Source organism: Lissotriton helveticus, chromosome 5_1 (genome assembly GCF_964261635.1).
Source record: "Lissotriton helveticus chromosome 5_1, aLisHel1.1, whole genome shotgun sequence".
Lineage (NCBI taxonomy): Eukaryota > Metazoa > Chordata > Amphibia > Caudata > Salamandridae > Lissotriton > Lissotriton helveticus.
The window spans coordinates 1,338,693,537-1,338,714,738 of NC_136065.1; the positions used below are offsets into that span (position 1 = coordinate 1,338,693,537).

The 21,202-nt window shown below is 43.3% G+C and overlaps 1 protein-coding gene across 4 annotated transcripts in view; it reads left to right on the top strand.

The window, feature by feature from the left end:
* Nucleotides 1-18,841, top strand: part of KIF21B (kinesin family member 21B) — a 493,467-nt gene extending 474,626 nt beyond the window's left edge. For all 4 annotated transcript variants that reach the window (XM_078644203.1, XM_078644205.1, XM_078644204.1 and 1 more), the window contains one exon: nucleotides 15,147-18,841. In XM_078644203.1, coding sequence (XP_078500329.1) covers nucleotides 15,147-15,201 — 55 coding nt within the window. In that variant the 3' untranslated portion in view covers nucleotides 15,202-18,841. The remainder of the gene's footprint in view (nucleotides 1-15,146) is intronic.
* The last annotated feature ends 2,361 nt before the right edge of the window (nucleotides 18,842-21,202 follow it).

The window sequence follows — 21,202 nt, forward strand, 5'->3', positions numbered from 1 at the left end:
CCTTAAAGGCAAACATCACACCAGGGGCCGCTCCTCCGGGATATCGCAGTTTAAGTATCATTGAAGAAAGACAGGGCCCTAGGGTTCCGTCGCTCACAATTACTACCCAATACTACTTAATGAAATGGGGTAGGTGTCTATTATGCTTTATTTGCAACACAAGGGCCTTTTTTTTTTTAGCAAGGTACCTATGACACGCTTACACGGTATAACCACTCCACAAGGCACAAGTAAACACACAAGAGTTGTTTCAAATATGGCGATTGGGGAGTTCTAGAACATAGAACAGCATTCTAATATCCTTAGCATATTTTTTATTTCCATGTTCCATTGCTCTTTTCATGTTTAAAGTGCTTACATTGTTCAGTTGGCACCTGTTATGGCCCTGCATGGCAATAAGCTTAGGGATTTCTCCAGGCTTCTGATTATTTTTTTTATCTGGCCATTAGATGTGTGAAATGTCCCTGTTCTGTGTCCTTCCTGTGGCCTGGGTGCGGTTTTCCAAACGCGCTTTTACTCCGCGTGTGGTCTTCAGTGCGCTGCCCACCACACATTTAAATCAGAAAAATATCCTGTCTCCATAATGTCTTTATGATGCCAACATATGTACTTCCTTCATGTGCTTTACCTCTGTTATTTGACACCTTACAGTTTAAGTCCCACAGACGTCACATATCTGAAATTCTCCATATTAGTGTCAATGCCCTTAGCAGTGTCACAGTTAAGTTACCTCTTTTGGACTTTGCCCACTAATCTCCTTTCACAAACCAGCTCCATGGAAGACATATCCTCTTCTGGTCCCCCAGTGGTTGTTACTGCTCGCTTGCTCTCCTCACTAGGCAAGTCAAGTCAAACCACTTTATTCGGCTAACGAAAGCCATTAAAGTGCTCACTAGGCAACTCCGCCCAGCAGCCTCTCAATCCCACTGGATGATTGATTTAAGGACATGCCACGGTGAGGCAGAGCCATCAAAGTCACTGTGCAGTGCCTGTCCACCTTCCAGACAGCACCCTTTATCTTCCCTTTACAGCATCAGTTCTCTCTCTCCCTGTTCCTGCTTGGCCAGCTTTGAAAGATTAACTTTCTTGGCAGCATCGGTTTCCCACCACAACTGTAGCAGAAGCTATGACAACACCCATGATAGACAATTTTGCAGTAAAACACAATCTATCTTCGTCAGACATTTTCTCAAATATCTGCAGCTCCTGGGCTCCAGGGCTGCTGCTTGATTATTTTTGCTCTTGACAGCAGCTCTTTGTCCCTTCTCTTGAGATATTAAGCCATTGTAGGCCGCTTTGTATCGCCACTACAAATAGCCATAAGAGAGCACCAGATTGCAAGACATTGCCTCAAAAGTGACCTTGTTAGTGAGAAAAGGGAGTACCCAAACGACACACCATCATTGTGCTTAGGGCTCCTAAATATCCTTGCAATGGAGCTTAATGCCCAGCACAAGTCAGTGCACTGCACAAATGTACTATTAAGGACATTCTGTGAGAATTCCCGGTTGGGTCTGCCAGTATAAGTAGGTAAATAGCCACACACCATGAAGTATTCACCATACATTCACAGGTATTGTCCAGATACTTTGTCACCATGGAAACACACACATGCCTTTACTCCTACGTTTATAGAGTGGTAATGGGGGTGATACACCCTCTAAATTGATGGGTTTTCTAAATTACGAAAAGTATTCCTTTCTTTTGAAAAACAAAAAAATGGTTTTAAATGCACTGCAGCATCTCATTTTTGCATTTTAAAATATGCTTGTTATGTTTTCCAATGCTGAAGTGGTTACACACGCGAGGGCTTCTCGAAATCTGAAACTGTCAGAGATTCCCAGCAGAAAACTAGGAATTCTAAAACATCAGACTTTTTCCAGGGACCCTTTTATGACGGGTTTGTTCATTCAAAATCTATAACCTTTGTTAGATCTGGGGGTCTCTAGTTGGCAATGGTATTCACCTGTGTCAAAATAGGGACCCTTACTTCTAAGTCAGGATAAGGGGATTACACTCCTTAATAACCCCTGCTCACCCCCTTAGTAGCTTGGCACGAGCAGACAGGCTTATCTCAGAGGCAGTGTGTTAAGCATTTGTGAATATACACAGTAATACAGTGATAACACTACAGATGGACCCCACACAGGTTTTATAAAAATAAGTATACTTTATATAGACTTAAACACAAGACCACAAACAACATAACATCCACAATACTACACTTAAGATTACTTAAAAGATGATTAAAGTCTCTTAGATCAAGTTGCTGTTAAATGCGACAGAGTTCTCAACAAAGTACCTGGATGCGTAACGCAAAGTGAACAAAAGGCTCGCAAAAGGGGAGATGCGTCGGTTCCGTGATCCGGGGGAACGGTTGTGTCCTGCCTCAATGCTTGCGCAGAGTAGGGGACTCATCGTGAGCCTTACAGGCGGAGGTGATGCGTAGATTCTCGGCTTGCGGGCCCGTTGCGGTGCGCAAGATGGCGCCTTGATGCGATGCGATGATCCAGTTGCGATGCGAGAAGATGGCGCCCTTGATGCGGCGATGTGATGACGATGCGATGACGCCCTGGCAGCCTTGTGACTACTCTGTACTTTGGAGCATCGACAGGCCCTGCAGCACGCTTCTCCGGTGATGCGACAGAAGACCGCTTCTATGAACACACGCTTCCAGGGAGATGTGATGGAGGCTCGCTTCTCCGGCGTTGCGATGATTTCAGCTGCGGCGGTGACACGCTTCTTCTCGATGCGTCACGCTTCCAGCTCCCAGCGGCACGCAAGTGACTGGAGTCAGAATTCCCAGCAAGGAAATTCAGGAGGGAGCTGGAGGTGAAGTCTTTTGGCCCTGAGACTTCAGCAGGAGGCACGCACAGTTCAGGCCCTTGGAGAATATTCTGTAGATGAAAGTCCTTTACAAAGTTCCTTCTCCTTTCCGTTGGCAATAAAGCAACCACTGCAGGCCAACCCAGTAAACAGCACACTGGCAGAGGGGCAGTCCAAACTCCTGCAGCTTCCTTGGTTCTTCTCCTTGGCCGAAAGGTTTCTTGTTCCAGAAGTGATCTAATTTCTTGGGATCAGGGTCCCAATATTTATACCCCAAAATCCTTTGTTCTCTGAAGGCAGAGAGGCATCTGCCTAGTTCAAACCAGTTTCTGAGCACTTTGTTGACATGACTCTTCTCTTCCTTTCACTGTACAGGGCAGATACTTCAGACGCCCCACAGGAGGTGGAGCCAGCAATGGGGAGGGAAGATCCACCTCTGGAGCACTCTGTTGACAGGATTCCTCTTCTCCTTTCACTGTGCAGGGCAGAGACATCAGACAAGCCACAGGGGTTGGAGCCAGCATTGTAGAGGGAAGGCCAAACCGTATTCGGGTCCCAGGTGCACTCCTCCCTTCCATCTGGATGTAAATCTCTCTATTCACCACTGGGCTGTCCCAGTCTGTCTCCTGGAATTTCCCCAGCCCTGTCACACACAAACCCAGACAAGGAATACACAACCCAGCAGAGGCAGGCTCAAATGGTTAGGCAAGCAAATACCTGCTTTCTAAAAGTGGGATTTGCAAACACAGAATATTAAAATAAACTTTAGAAAAAGATGTATTTTATTATTCTGAGTTCAGGCATACTAAATTCAAAATTCTACTGTGCTCCATGAGTCAGTTAGGATTATAAGGAATGTAATAATCAAACTGCCCATACTAGCCTATGAGAACAGGTGGCCTTCAATAGTGAAAAACGAAAATGGCTGTAATTCACTATTAGAACATGCTACACTCATCAGGGCATGTCCTGCCTTATACTTACAATGCACCCTGCCCTTGGGCCTACCATAGGGGTGTCTAATATGAAGCAAAGGGAAGGTTTAGGGACTGGCAAGTGGGTGCACTTGGCCAAGTCGACATGGCAGTGCTAGACTGCACACAGGCCTTGCAATGGCAGGCCTGAAACACACTTTACAAGCTGCTTCTGTGGGTGGCACAACCACTGCTGCAAGCCAACCAGCATCATTTGATTTACAAGCCCTGGGCACACATGGTGCACTGTACTAGGGGCTGGCAGATAAATTAAATGACCCAATCAGGGAATCCAATTAGTATATCAATTTAACATGGGGAGCACTTGCACTGTGGCGCTGATTAGTAGTGGCACAGTGCCCAAAGCATAAATCCAGCAAAAACATATCAAAAACAGAGGAGGCAATCCGTCAAAATGGAAGGGAGACTCACGCCAATGATGCCAGGTCTAACAACCTTAATAAAGCAGACATTACACAATATGAAAGGAGGGCGGCAAACAAAAACCCACCTACACAATGCATTGAATCTTATATCCTATATAGTAAGAACATTTGCACATTTTATTAATAGGGCAAAAGTCCATTTAACAGCACTGTCTCACATATCTTTACATATAGATAATTTAAATATAAACCTATTTCACTGTAGTTTGCCAGCTTTCTTTTTCTTGTCTAGCTTATCTTTTGTTACTGTACTGCTTTCCACAACCAGGCATCAATTTGTATGGATAGCCTTTGGTTGCTATGTTGTCAGCAGTTATGACAGAAACACATATGTAGACTAGAGAAAAGTTAAGGCCTTATTTAGAATTTGGCAGAATGCGAGCAGCGCTGTGAAATGGCAGTCGTCGAGCCATCCCAAATTCTTACTTCCTCTACTCTGGTGGCCCAATTGCCAAAAAGCTGCCAGGTCACTATGAGTGTCATCTTGCCCTATTGAGGGTGGGGCATTCATCATTCATTTACCCTGCCCATTGTCCACAATGCAAAGCGCGGTGAACAGAAGCATGGGACAAGCATTGGCAAATCCAATAGGTCTCACCTATGCTAGAGCTTTTGGCAATGTGTTTTAACCATTGTACACCAATGTAGCTGCTGAACAGCATGGCTAAAAGTTAGAGGTGTGGTCTGGAATGGGCTAGAGTGGGGTGAGGTGGCTTGAGGAGAAGTGGAGTGGGGTAGAATGGGGGTAGATTGTAGTGGGGTAGGCAGTGAGGTACACTGGAGTGGGGTAAATTGGAGTGAATAGAGTGGGGTAGTTTGGATTTGAGTGGGGTAGATTGGGGTGGGGTAGATTGGAGTGACTTAGAGTGGGATAGATTGGAGTTCAGTTGGCTAGATTGGGATGGGGTGGAGTTGGGTAGATTGGAGTGGCGAGTGGGGTAAATTGGAGTGCTGTAGATTGGACTAGGGTAGACTATGTTGAAGTGGGGTACATTGAGGTGCATTGATATGGAGTGGGTGGAGAATATTGGAGAGAAGTGGGGCAAACTGGGTGGATTGGGGTAATTTGGGGTAGATTACAGCAGATTGGAGTGGGGTAGACTGGGGTACAGTTGTGTGGGTTAGATTGGAGTGGACTGGGGTCGATAGGGTAAGAGTGGAGTTGGAGGATTGGAGTGAAGTACAGTGGAGTGGGATAGATTAGGGCAGAGTGGGTGGTTTAGGGTGGAGTGGAGTGGAGTAGAGAAGAGTGGGAGTGGAGTGGGGTCGATTAGGGTGGAATGGAGTGGGGTAGATAGGAATAGATTGGGTGGATCAAAGTAGGGTAGATTGGAATTGAGTGGGGTAGATTGTAGTAGGGTGGGTTGGATTCACAGGCGTAATGAAAAGTGAGGTGGCCGCCCTGCACGGTACTTAGAGGGGCCCCCTCCGGGCTCAATCAGGAACTCTCCAGCCACAGTGCAGTGCCGAGGGGGCCCCTTGGAGCTAGAGGCCCCCCGCACTGCGGGGGCTACGTGGGCCTGTGTTACGCCCCTGGGTGGATTGGGGTGGAGTGTGTTACAATGGAGTGGAGTGGATAGATTGGAGTAGAATATGATTGATTGGAGTGGGTTAGATAGGAGTGAAATGGAGTGGGGTAGAGGGGAGTATGGCAGACTGCAGTAGAGTGGAGTGGGGTAGATCGGATAGCTTGAAGTGGGGTAGACAGGGGTGGACAGGGATATATTGTGGCAGATTGGACTGGGTACATTGTAGTAGATTGGAGTGGTGTAGATTGGGGTACAGTTAAGTGGGGTAGATTGGGGTACAGTTGAGGAGAGTAGACTGGATTTGAGTGGGGTAGATTGGAGTGGATGGAGATTGAAGTTGAGTGTTGTAGATTGGGGATGGGTCAAGTGGGGTGTATTGGTGTAGAGTGGGGTAGATTAGGGTGGAAGGGAGCGGGGTAGATTGTATGGATTGGAGTGGGGTAGATTGGATGGAGTAGGTAAATTGGGATGATTAGAGTGGGTAGATTGGAGTGGGGTAGAGTAAAGTGGACTGGGGTAGAGTAGGGTAGATTTGAGTGGGGTAGAGTGGAGTAGAGGCGTGTGGGGTAGATTGGGATTGGATAGGGTAAATTAGATTGGAGTATATTGCAGTGGAATGGAATCAGTTGAGTGTACTGGGGTAGATTGGAGTGTACTGGGGTAGATTGGAGTGGGGTAGATTGAGCTCAAGTGGAGTGGTGGATATTGGTGTACAGTGGGGGTAGATTGGAGTGGAGTGGATTGGGGTAGGGTAAATTGGGTTGGGGTAGATTGGAGTGGGGTAAGTGATATGGAGTGGAGGGGCATGACGTGTCTTAAAGTGTTTTAGAGTGAAGGGACATAGAGTGGAGTGATATGTCATAGTGTGGAGTGGAGTGTCATAGAATGGAGTGGCATGGCGTAAAAATAATTCTGTCTAGCTTTCGGTTGTTTCACTCCTTTGATGTTTTCATGCTTACTGTGATTAATCTTTTTAATTGATTATATTTTTATGAATTTTTGTGTTATCAAATGTATGGATTTATGGGCTTTTTTAATGTGATATTTTGTATACAAACAAACAATAAATATATGTGATATATTTTTTTATATAAAGTGTTTATATGGTTTTCCCTATTATATATGGTCCAATTGTAGTATGTGTGGACAATGAGACAAAGTATATAGGTATGTGTGCTATGCGAATACAAATTATACTGCGAAATAATTACCAAAAGGGATTTTCCTTTTCTCACTGAGTAAGTGCCCTAATCCCTTTTTGGTGTAAGGGGGCCCCTCTTTTCCCTAAACGCGTAAAGTGGAAGGGTACATAGTGAAGTAGAGTGTTGTAGAGTGGAGTGATGTGGAATAGTGTTGTAGAGTGAGAAGCAGTATAAAGAGGAATGGATTATTGTGGAGTATGCATGGAGTGGTAGCGCAGTGCCATTACAGAAAGCACACTTCCAAATGAAATAACCTTTACATCTGCACAGACACAGCTTTACTGTGCACAAACGATAATGTGTGGAAATGTCATCATATACTATATTGATGTGTTTTGATCGCATTAAAATATTTGTTTCCACCATACTTTAGGATTACAAAATATATACTTCATTTCTGCTTTACTAATTCTGATGTAGTCTTTGTTGTGTGCTAAAAAAATAACATTCTACAGTCTGACCTCTCACATGGTTAGTCAGCAGGATGGGTTGTCACATAAATTCTCCCACTTTGAAGTCAGGGAAAGAAAAGTAAACACCAAGCTACCTGGAATACAGAGCCTGACATTTGGCCTCGGTCGTTGAATGCACAGCAAAGATGAGAGGAGAAGAACAAGATTTAAAGGCCTATTTACAGAAAGCGTGTACTTGGAAGGATACAGTAAATGCGTTTTGCCCACAGGAGGGATGAACTTAAGCTAGAAAGCCTAAAACAAATAAAGGCAGCAAATAGAAAACAGGCAAATGTGAGTTACACACCACAAAGCGAATAGAAACCATGGGTGAAATGTATTACAAGGAAAGCTCTCAGACAGCAGGTAAGCATGCTTCGACCTAAAAACAGTAACCCCAGACCCAGGTAGAAAGCTCCTTACACATCGGGGTTTGTTGTTTCGTATCTAAAAACGAATTCTTGCTTTGGGAGTTTATTTTCTCAATGCAAAAAAAGTTAGCAGAGCAGACACTTTAAACACAGCTCTTGCTCCCCAGGCCTGCAGTGGTTTTACAGAACTTCTGCCACAAATAGATACGGCCCAGACAGGCAGAGATGGCTACAAGGGGCAGATGGCCCTTTGCTTCACCCCATAGCTGACCTGCAGAGCTTCTACCAGGGGCCAAACACGTATTCGTTTTTACAGGCATACTGAAGTTGGGAGTACTGTAGATCATGCAATTTACAAAGTGTATTTTTCAATCAGTTGTAGCTCTATGAATATTTTCACAATATAATTTGAACTTATTTAGGTGTCGTGCGGATACTGCGAATTGGCGTGCATGCACTGACTAACAATTGCAAATTACTGTTTTTTATAATCTAATAAATACAGAATTGCAAGACATGACACACTTAGTAAATTCAGTTTCATTCACATAAGATAAGTGTACATTAGCAAATTTCTTGAAAAGATAGAAGCAAAAGAAAAAAGAGGAGAGCGAAAATAGAGAGGCAAAATACATCCCTCGGAATCCACACCAACTGGAAAGATTGAAATAATGAATGTAGGCAAGGGAAGGAGTAAAGGGGGACGAGGGCTGTGGACCTAGTAAAGCGAAAGAGGTAAGGGGGCGTGGGATATGGACCTAGTAAAGGGAAGTAGGTAAGGGGGGGCGAGCGATATGGACCCAGATATGTATTCCTCAAGAATGGTTCACCCCTTGTGCCCCTTAGCCAGAGGGCTTGCTTGGGTATATGGGAAACGTGCTCCTGGGCCCTGTGGGAACAGCACCTTGAATAATATGCCACCTGAGCAGCCAGGAGCAGTGCAATGTTGGTTTTCAGGTGAGGAGCTATATAGAGGAAATTACTGGGTGAGATGTAAGTACCAGTCTGGTCAGTGCGGAGCTAGTTCCTATATTCCCAGCTAGGCATAGACACTTTTCTTAGTGCCATTCCTTAAATAAATCTCCTGTTACATCAGTTTCATCAGTTTAAACCTCGCGATCACTTATCTGTTTCTGTTTTATTTAACCTGTTGGTCACCCATAGCCCAGATGAGAAGAGATCACTGTCCTTCTGGATCCCTATGCCTATTAAAGTAAAAAGGGACATGAGGTCAAACCTGGCCTCAGAACCAGTGGAAGAAGCTCATTCAGCAAATCATGTGTCTCTTTAATTACCGAAAATTCAATTGGACTAGTCTATGCAAAAGTAAAACAAGGTGTTTGGTTATTTGTTGAGCATTCTTCAGCAAATAGACCAGCTCAGCATTGAAACATGTGAGCAGAAATATATTGCTGCATGAGTTTCAGAGTCTTACAGCCTAACTAGTTTAACGCTACCCGTGCAGTCTAATGGAAAGTCTTTTCATGTAATGGCAAAATCAAGAAAAAAAAACATTCGGTTTTATTGATTGATAGGTTTACTGTGAGTGAAACATGTCTCATGTCTCATGTCTGTGGCCCACATGCGGTTGGAGGAGAGCTATGGGTGCTAGATGAAGCTAAGCAAAGTCTCTTGGTCAGGGGGACAGCAGTTGCCCCTGTGCTTAAAGTCTTGGCTTACAGCTGACATTCATTTTCCACTTTGTCGTTGGCAACTGTTTTGTCTAGATTGAGACACCCGTTGACCCTTGTTAGTAACTAGTGGGCCGGATTCTGTATACAGGTCTCTGAATCTTAATTTATCAGAGAGGGAACAGGGGTTTCTGCTCAAATTGATGGTATTTAGGATTAAGGGAAATTGAACATCTTTTGTAGTAGGGATTTAGATTTATTAGCTCAGACAACAAAGGCTAATGTAATTGACTAATGGGTAACAAGCTGTAAATTAAAGGTGACCTGCTTCTGTGTGACAAAAATCTTGCCACTACACAACAACATTTGTGATAACGGTTTTAGTATGTGTTGATCCATTTGAGCTAGAAACAATATATTTTTAGTTAAAATTTGCAAATTATGCATTAGAATGTAGTATGAGGCCCATGCGGCAAATTATGTGAAAAACGCTGTGGATGCAAAACCACATGATCCCAGTGTCCTTGGTATAGAGTGTCCAGTCCTTCCAATGGCAGTACCTGCCTACCCATGGGTATAAAGTACCATCTTTTCTCTTGTCTCACACTCATCTCTCTCCATCTCCCTTTTTCTGCTTTCCTCTTTGTGCCACAGTGACTGTCGAGTGAAGGTGTGGAGCTACGTGCCTGGGCTCACCCCGTGCCTCCCAAGACGGGTCCTTGCCATCAAGGGCCGTGCTGCCAGTCTTCCTTGAAACACTCCAATTTCTCTCTTTTGTCACAATCTAACCCCCATGTTTGTTCCACTTTTTATGAATTCCTTTATTTTTACTTAATTTAAACTTTGATCTTTTTACATTTCTAAAATTTGTTTCTGTTTCATTCTGTACTTTTTTGTTCATAATATGTCTCACATTCTTTTTCACTTGTATTTCTCCTTTTCTTTTCCTTTCCCTCTATTGAATATTCTATTTCCTTTCTCAGAACAAGTTATTTTCACATTCTTGTTCTTTACTTACTTTTTTTATCATTGTTTTTGGCTTTTTCACTATTTTCTTTTCTGCTCCATGCATCTCTTATTTGCTCTCCTACTTTTATCCTTGTTCATTTCATCCTTCTTTTTATTGCTCCTTCCTTCCTTCTTTCCTCTCATTTCCCTTCTGTCTATTCTTCCTTTTCACCCTTTTTCTATCTTCATTCCTTCTGTCTCCCCCTTCTTTCCCTGCTTCCGTTTTCTCTTCATTATGTCCCTTACTTCTTTCTTCCTTCCTTCCTTCTTTCTATGGTTCCTTTCTTCCTCCATTTAGGCCTCTTTTGACTTGTCTCTCGCTGCCCGTTTTTTTATTCTTCTTACTATTTAGCTTTCTGTGTCCTCTCTTTCTCCACATTCTCTTTCTCTCTGTTTATGTGCCTCAGCTTGAGCTGCTAGTAAACGGTATGGGACTTTCTATATTAGTCTTTTTTCCTTTCTCTTTTATAAAAATATTTAAAATGTTGAAAAATGATCCTATTTGAAAGTCCCTTATGAGTGCATTCACCTTAACACGCATTTTCATTGCTAATGTTTCTTTATACAAGCTTTGGCCAGCTCAGTGACATTACAGCAGAAGGGAACATCCCATCAAACTCACAGAACCTTGAAGAAACCACAACAACCTGTTCTAATCAGAAAGTGGGGATCCCAAATTCATAGCATTGGGGCCCTTCCAGTGCTAGACCCTGTGGAAGCACATTGTAGCTCAAGAAGCTCAAAATGAAGTTAAGCTTGGGAAGCCCCCATTCTTGGCTCGTCTTCCATCTAGCTGGAGACTCCTGGCCTACGCTTCCTTAAGTTGCAGGAGTGCCAGAATTTTTTTTCTTTTCATATTTTATATATAATAAGATACAGCATATCGAAATGAACCACTAAATTAAGGAGGAACACCAGCCTAAGTAAAAATCAAATTATTCAGTCTAGGCAACACATGAGATTGTTAGATCACCTAGCATAAAGATTTAGGAGATGGCGGGTGATTGGTGTGTGGCCCCTTCTGCCTCCAGTGCATGGGGAAGAGTTCAGATTATCATTCCTAACGCCTTCCGAGCAAGATACGACCCTTTGGCTCCACAGTTTCAGCCTTATTAAGTGATAATTAAAGCAGGTTTGTTGTATCTGAAGGCTAGTCTTTCTTCACTAGTTGCAGCTCCCTTTAAGTCAATGCAGTGGGAAGCGCATGCCTGCCTTTGTGTCTAAGTACCTACGTTTGGACCCATGCACAGAGAGCACGTGGCTCCCTTCAAGTCCTTGCAGTAGGTTAGAGTGGAATTCAGTGTGTGCCTCCCGATGAGCGCCCCCACCAGTGTTACCTACAGGGCAGTATGCCCACCACACTGCTCCACCTCTTTTATGCCCCGAGTTCTACAGAGTGCAGGATCAGGAAGAATAAGAAGTAAATATCTAAAATGAAAATAACATGCCTTAGGGTGCATTGTAAATCACATGTTCGCCTGGTGGGGTAGTTTGGCACTGAATAATAGTGTTAGCCAGCCCAACGGTACTCCTGTAATAAACCTCAGAATAGAGGGAGTCGAATGGAGCTCCTAGATTTCGAACCTGTTACAAAGATGCTAAATACACCTCCCTACAGTGGAATCATTAGTCCAGTGAGCCATTAGATCCGGCAAATAACAAACAGAGCATGACTTAAAGACTGGTTAAACAAGAAAAAAGGACTGGTGTTTCTCGCCCATGGCATAGCCACGGTTGCAAGTGAATCTGCACAACCAAGAGCCCTTTACGTGCATGTGAAGATCTGCCCGCAGACACTGTGGCGCCATTTATTTTTGTGCTGATAATCCCGTCTAGTGAAAAAGTACAAGGCATATGTTTGTAAGTATATAAACAAAAAAAAGTTTGTCTGACCCAATAGAAATCTGCTCTTCTATTTCGGATTGCTATCGTGTTTTAAATATGTAATCAATTAATGGGCTTGTATTATTTTTGTAACATATTTTAATCAATGGTATATTTTATGGCATATAGTATTTGTATTATGATGTGCTGTGTACTTCTACGAGATTATCAGCGCAAAAATAACCATACACACACTCGTTATTGGACACTTTCTCAGCTCCAAGCCAAAAATACATAGGCTGAGAAGGAAAAAAGAATGAAATGGAAAATACAAATGAGCAATCAAATTGGAAGATAAGAGAGACTATTCATGTAGAGGTTTCTGCTGTAGCAAGTCTCCCACTTCTTCATAAGCGACTATGCATTGGTGATAATGTTCGGAGCTGCAAGTTAGCAAAGGACATAGATTTCGCAAAAATGCAGCGATTTTCAAAACTGGAGGTGAAACTGTGATGTCTGTGGTTTAAGTTTAAACTGTAGTGATATGGGAGGCCCCTTGTGCATGGTACTGCATTAGTTGTTTCAGCTCATTCACAATAACCTGCTCGATTAAATGTGTTAAGCTGTCTGGTTACTTCGAAGCTCACCTTTCCTACCTTCACATTTGCTGCTAGAAACCTCTCCCTTTGCCATCTTTGCTCCCTGACTGTGCAACCACAGGCTACGGCTGCTTGCCTCCCACACTACACATACACGCGGCCTTAAAACTTTGCCTCATATTGTACTGTCCTTGGGCAGTAGGCCAATATACCTCATATTTGCTTCATGCCAAAGACCGGACTTGAGTGCTGTGTAAATACCACCTGATGTTATAGTGACCCTTATAATGTGCATAGTGTCACACTGGTCTTTGGGCCTGGGGGTTTAGCAATCACCAAAGCCCCTGATTAGAATAGCTATCTTCTGAGTGGTTAAGGAATAGCTTATATCCCAGGAAATGGTTAGTAACCTTTGTAGGTCTTTTTGACCTTATTCCCGAAGCCATTTTATCATCACATGGAAAATCTGTACCATTTTTCCTGTGTGAACAGAAAAATCCAAGAAATCTCCTCCCCGGGATAGCCCATTCCGTCTCATCATACCCATGCCACCCTCTGAAGAAGAGCTCAGCCGCCCTGCGCGCCTGTTAGTGTGTGCCACTGCAAGTGACTGAGTGAGGCCACAGCATTTTGTCCATCACGTGCCCACGACTGTGCCTCTTACCACCCCACTGCCCTTCGCTGTTTACCTTCACCATCCTACCCCTGGCTATATCCGGCTTCACATCCCGGCTCCTCCCACCTCCTTCCCGCGCCCAGGTCCCTCCCGGCCATGGGGGGTGTATTTGTGTGTTTTTGTTTCCCACCACCATGTCCTGCCATGCCATGCTCCTTAGTGTGTATATGTGTATGTCAGATACACGCGGAATTCTCTTTAACATTTACACCAATGACATTACTTAAACTTAATAAGATATAAATGCCCTTCTTATATAGATAACAGAAAGCTTGCACATATGTACATAGGTAGCTCCATGTGCACACTTTTTGAAGTAGTAAAGAAGGCGCGTACTGTATAAGCAAAGAAGGACTGTCACAGTGTCATAGCAGAAAGCCATCAGTACTAGAGGCTCTCTTAGCTGCTAGGGTAAATAAATCAGCTCCACTTTTAATCAACCAAGTAGCTGGTAGAAAATGTAAGTGCAAGTCTGCGGACACACAGAGGTTTGTTACTAAAAGCAGATGCCAAGGGGGGCCAGATGCTTCCCCTTGTAGCGCAAAACAGACACTTGGTCCATATTTATGAAGCCTTTGCGTGGTCCATGCGTCATGCAAGGCGACGCAAGGACAACGCAAGGGCTTCAGTAATATTTACAAAGCATCGCAAGGCCTGATTTGCGTGGCCTTGAATGGCTTTGTCAAGAAATGCAACGCAAGACAACTGCTTGCGTTGTCTTACATTTTAACCCTTGAGGCGCATGGGCATTCCCATGCACCCACCCATGGATTTTGGCGCATTTACAAAGACTTGTAAACCTGGGAATGTGTCAAAATGCTGCGCCTTCCCATGTGAGGCATAAGGAGCAGAAATATCTTTATTTTTCTTCGTTGTTTCCTCTTTCCATGTGTTCTGCGTTCTGCAGATGGCATAATATCAGGTGGCATTTTGCAGCATACATGGAAAGAGGAAAATGCCTCTAAGGAGTATGTTGGTGCAGGAAGGTGCCGCTTCCTGTACATAAACAATCCTGCCTGTAACGCAGGCAGCCTTGCACTATGATGCAAAGGTGCTTGTGTTGGCGCTAGGCTGCACACAGTGCACCGGTGCAAGGCGAGAACAGAAATAGTCCACATCTTTGCAGACATGAAGCATTTCTGCTCTCTTCCTTTCACACAGTGCAGTAACTGTGTTTGCTGCCCTGCATTGCATGAAAGTTTAGTAAATCTGCCCCTCAACATCTCCTATGGCTCAGACTGCGAATTTAACATGTTAGAAAGTGTGTACACTGAAGAAGTGAAAAATCATCCCCCAGGTTTTAGGCATTTGTTATGATGTGAATAAGGAGAGGTGTGGCGCCACGGCCAGGGCGACTGACGCTGGAATCTGGGGATCAGGGTTCGATCCCCGGCTCCGGCGGCAGGTTAGCCCAGCACCATGTGACTCTGGGCAATAGCTTGCTTAATCTTCCCGACGGCCCCCAGCGCCTAGAGACGCTTACTTGGGTGATTGTGCGCTTTACAAATGTGGATTATTATTATTATTATTATTATTAATAACAACAAATGTAAATTATTTGATTTGATTTTGTTAGTCTAATCTCACTCCTCCTCGTTTGCTTCACAGTGATCTCACCGTCAAGGTCTGGAAGTGCCGAAGATTACTCAAGGGAGCCAGTTAGGATCCGCAAGAGTGCGCCGGGCTGCTTCCGTCGTAATGCTGCTTCTTTGTTGGATTTACCCACAGGGGAGATGCTCACTGAAGACTGCTGGACCTGATGGACCATGGACCATGGTGCTAGATGCCGAGCATCGCTCGGCACTTAGGTAGAAGTCTGCTGCCTGTATCAGGTGGACCTTTGCACAGCCAGTTCTCTGCTTGCAAGCAGCGGGGATGGCGTATTTATGTTCATAGCTGCCAACAACAAAGGGACTACGATGGTCCCCTCGTTCTTATTAACATGTTTTGGGAACCAGCAGGACAACACAGAACATTCACAGATGCCAATTGTTGTTACCAAATGAGTAAGAGTTGGGTGTGTATATATATATATATATATATCCTGCGTTGGGCTTTGGTTCTCTTGAAACCGCCTCTCTCGCTGGTCCTCCCCGGATATCCTGTTTTCAACTGGAAAAGATGAGTTAATCAGGAGTCCAGGTGAAAGGTACCTTTGTGCATTAATGCCCTAATAGTTTTCTGTTCATTTGTGCCTGCATTGACTCCATTTTGAAACCAAACAAAGCCCAAGGGTCTGCCTCCGAACCACCCACCTCTCCCGGGCCAGTGGACAAGGTTCTGCGTGTTTAGAACAGACGATCAAACCCCCCTCCAGAGAAGTCATCGCTGCGGCACCCCAGGTGGCCCACAGAGACGGAGAAGCAAACTTTCGAAAGACTATTGAAAGTAGGAAGATATACTTTCTAAGCACATTTGTTTTGGACTTTCAGCATGTTGACTTTATTGTGAGTACATGTCCCCAGGCAAAGTCCATTTCGCTTCCTTCGCCATTGACCAGAATTCCCTCTGCAAAAACAACAGACTTTCCTCTGAATAGATTTCTGTTTCCTTTGCAACGAGAACGAAGCAAAAAAGAGCACAACATCTTCAGCTGACGTGACAGCTGACTACAAATATAGTGAGCTCTTATGAGAAGCTGGAATGACAGCTACCTGTGGTTTAGGGGGATGATTGTGCTTAGGGAGCTGTTCCATATCGTGTGTGCTTCTATCTGAGGGGGCAAGAGAGTGAGTGAGACAAACGTTGATGAGATCTAGCGATGCTGTATGAATGATGGTGTTTGTGTCTGGAGTTTGGGCAGCTTGAGTGTGATTGGCAGACATGGGCACACACTGTGTATCAGATGGGCATTATCAAAGGTGTAAACCAGCTAGGAGCAGAATAATGGGGAATTGTCAGGGCAAGATGGGTCTGTCTGCACGATTCTCATATGAACTTTATTAACTTCCTACCCTTTCAGCTTTTTTCCTTGAAAGGTTTACTGAATTGTAAAGTGAGCCATGATAAAGTACAGTAATGAAATTGTTTATTATGTGGTGCTGTGTGACTGAGTGGATAGCAGTGCTTGTTGTTGAGATCTATACCCGAGCACATGTTGGCAGGGTTGATGGGTGCCATCAAATTAAAAGGCTACCTTCATTGAGAAAATGATAGTGTGTAATGGAAGCTCTGCAGCGACCTCACTTCCTGACATAGTCCCAAGATTGCTTCCCCCAAGGATGAGACGGTTCCAAGTTTTATCAGGATTTGCTGTTTATTCGTTAGTTTCCCGTGATGAATCAAATTCTTGATGATCTATGTTTAACACTGTATTTTCTTAAAAGAGATATTATCTTCCCAGGGGTTATTTTTTAAGTGCAACAGGTAACCGATCACAATGGAATCTGTGCTCACCCTCCTATGTAAACTTACACAGTCAGGTAGATTCCTGTAGGTTTTTACTCTGGGAGTTACATGTCCGACAAATATCACAATTTGCAACTCTTTCTTTTTAACCCCTGGATTTACTGGTTGGCTTTGTACTTTAACGATAACCGAGACTAAGGATCAAGAGAAAGAAACATAACTTAAAATGTGAAGTTCTACTGGTCTTGTGCAGGACTTTAATGTCCATTAGCTGTGGCCCTTTGAGCAGTAGAATCTATGGTACAAGCTTATTTATGGTAGGGGGAGGGAGGGACGATGTATGCTTTACTTAATGTGCACTGAACTTGAATAGATTATGTGTGTAAATATTGTTGAATTACTTGAAATATAATTTTTGCCATCACTGGGTCAATATGTGGCAAGTAGAAATGGTGTCCAGGGCATTCATTATGACATATCTAATGCTCCACAGAAGCACAATGAGGTAGATCTGAAGTCCAACAGAAATGCACTGATGTAGATGTGAAGTTCAACACAACGCCTGCGGTAGAGCGGAAACCCCACGGAAATGTGTCACTGAATACCTAAAGATCCATAGAAATGCATAGGTGTTGATAAGAAATCCATGTGAAATGTACTGAAGAACGTCAGAAGCCCACGGAGATGTGCCGGTGTAGATAGTAGCAGTCCTATTGAAATGTGTTGTGCACATCATAGACATGCACTGAAGTAGATCTGATGACCCATTGCAATGTACTGAAGTAGGTATGCGGTCCCTTAGAATGCCATGAAGTAGATTTGAAATTCTATAAAAAATACATCGAATTAACTCTGAATTGCCATTGAAATATATTAATGTAGATTTCAAATCTTGTAGTACCACTGAAATACAGTGAAATAAATGTGAATTTCAGCAATATACATCTTATATTTATATATATATATAAATATCCTGGCCCATAGAAATGTGTTGCTGTAGTCCTGCAGACCAAAGGAAATGAAGTAAACTTGTAGCCTAGTAACAAACAGTTACAGTAGGTCTGAGTCTAATAAATGCAGTGAAGTATTTATTGAGCCCCCTAAAATGCTTTTGTGTAGATATAAAGTGCCACTGACTTACACCAGATATAATATAGAAATGCAGTGACATAGATTTGAATTCTAATTGAAATGTATTGTTCTTAAGCAGAGGGCAACGCAAACTTTTCGCTCCTTTCTATAAAAAAAATGGGTCTGCCACCCTCAAGTAGACTATCTTTTTTGCAGATGTTGCAACATGTGATTTACCTCATGAAGTATGTAAATATTGGTGCTATATATACATATATGGTTAAACCCTTCTTATACTTTCCACTACCTTAACTCAAAATCTCTTCTCACGCCTATGATTCAGTAAATGTAGGGTGTGTGAAAACACAAAAAACAAGTTATGTTTATAGTTCTTGGGATTCTGAGCTTTAGGGGGTAAGGGGACTTGTTACCATGACAACAGTCACTGGACTATGAACGGCTGTCATGGTTACCAGGGCTATGGCAGGATACATTTGGTTTTGTGACCTTCCACTGCCATCCCCAGTTGAAGGGTTTAATTATATGTGTATATATAGATGTGTATATATAGTACATGGGTGAAATGTATATATGCACACTTCTTGTTACATCGTTGCGAAAAAACAAGGTGCCTTAACCGCACTGATATTTCGTCCTCCAAATGCGATGTGCTCATTTGCAAAGGTGCCCTTAGTTTGGAAACGTTTATGATTTTCCTCATCTTCCATGTATAAATAGTCATGATGTATATATCATTTTATACTAGTAAGTATGGATTAATGTACATAGTGTAAGAAAAGCTATTTAAAAAGCCTGTGATGTACATTTTGTTTTTGTCTGGGTGCGAGGCTCTCCGACTAGTCTTAATAAATAAATTAAAAGTATGCTCTTTTTCGTTATGTTATTCGGTTGGTTTGCTCTCTCCTCAGGCATGCTTTACAATCACGATAAAGGGTCGTGCAAGAAAAGCAGCAGTGTTTGCGGGTGCCCGCAGCTGTAGTGTGATCTTCCCTTGCACACAATGGTTACAACCATCCTTAATGGCGTGTATCGAAACCAGACCAGCTATTTAAGGATGAGATTGTAGTTAAGTCAGCCTCGGGCCTCACATGGATGGGATTTACCTGAGCCAGCTCTTTCTTGGAAGGGATTGCAAAACACCGGCTCTGGTGCATTTCCTGGGGTGGTGTAACTCAAAAAAAGCCCTAGGACTTCTCAGGTGTGAAGTGAGACCTAAGCCAGTCTTTTTTTAATGATGGCGGGCGAGAGCAGGATAGAGAGGTGCACAATACAAATGCCAGTCTAGGGGCATCTCATTGAAGGGATCCTGCTCAGGATCAGAACCATGCTTGGGACCATAGAACATCAGTAGGCATGGGCCTGAGTCACCATATCACCCCAGTAACCATGAGCCTGAGTTCTACTAGCTATAGTGTCTCACTTGCCTTCCTACCCAATCCAGAGAGACAAATGAATTGACACCCCAGAACACAACACTCCCGACCCTCTCAAGGATCGCAGTGACAGGACACCCCCTTTCGCTCTCATACTGGAACGAGTGCACAATAAGATAAAACAGAGACACAAAGGAAGTTTCAAATGTTTATTTAAACTATCGTGCTCTAGAATGCAGTATTCGAGCCACAAGTAAAAAACAAATCCCTAACAAAAATATAGTCAGCATAGTCAGTAAACCATTTATTATGAAATGTCCTGTCATATTATAAGACATATTAGCCTACCCCTCCCTTCCCTTCTACAGAAGCGGAATGATTATATAACAAAGATCTCTGGGATTAATAGCGGACCCGTACCTTAGCATACACAGATGGACATGCTACTTCTCAGGTACAGCTGTGTTCTCCTCTCAGAAATCTCTCCCTATGTATGTTAATTATTGTGCATGCCTATATAACTCACAAACAACAGCTGCAATCATGTGTTGTGTCCAGGTGCTAGTGCCTCACCAAAATGAAATAACAAGGGACATTGTTGTTTGACCTTGTCTACTGTGTTCAGACTAAATCCCAGGAAAGAACAGAACACGAAAACAGCTACCAGTTCTGTGTGAAAATACGATGTGGCACAAAAATAAGCGTGTTTATATAGTAACAGCACAAAGCAAATGCATCCTGTATCGTGCATAGTTAGGCTAACATACGGAAAACTATAATGGGCCGTGCACCAAACACATGACAGTGATAGCCGAAGCGTAGCTCTCTCACATAGCAGCTATCTAACAGTACATATGTGTTGGATGAGAAAACTACATGTACAAGAATGTAGTGGCTTAGTCACATTAAGTGCCAAACCCTTTTAGGAAATTATTTGAGTGCTAACATGTGGGAGTTTAAACTACCTCTCAAACATATTTTGCGTACTGTCTTTCCTGCAGCAGGTTGATTTGCACCAGGCTTCTTGGTGGTAGAGGTAGAAAAACTGACTGATTATGAAACAGCTGTTTAGCACACCTTGAAACTTTGAAAAAGGTAATATAATAATTTGAAGATACGATGTCCCCATCAATTCAGTGGGAAAGAAGACATTCACCAAAAATTGTCCGATGCCCCGTCCACTCAACTCTTTCTTTCACCTGATTTAGAGATGGGAGAAGCACTGTGTATCTGATTGTGCAGCCATCAGGCTCACGAAGATGAATGGAAATTCAGGGCCATCACTTGAAAAGGAATAAAGCAGATCATTTAGGGTTGCGTAAGAAAGAGGTCATATATCAAATAAATCAGATGCCCCATCTACCAAACTCTTTTTCCATCTCTTTATTTAGGGATCGAGGGTGTGATCAAAAGTAGAACTCGGCCACTTGATCCATAAAGTTTGCCCTTGGAAAACGTGGACAGGGTAGTCCTCCATCTCCATATGAGCTACTTTTTTTTTAAAGGTTTGGGACACCAAGACTTTCAGGAAAAGTTGAAAGAATGGTGCTAGTCAGAAGTTTTCTAGTCCAAAGAATTCAAAAGTCGTAGTCAATATAACTCTTCAGAAACGGTTGGCGTTCTATAGTATGTGGACTCAGTTAAGCATTGTTCCATAGTTCTGTCTCGACTGGTTCTTTTCCCCGTTCCAATTTGAAATACTTGCCTGGGTGGGGAAAGGCTCACAGAGCAGAATTAACATTCCCAACATCCTCTTAGTACATCGTGGGAATAAGATCTGGCTGTTTCCTGGACCATAGACCATCTTCTCAGGTCAAAGAACGCAACGTGTGGCTTGTGGACAGTTATTTT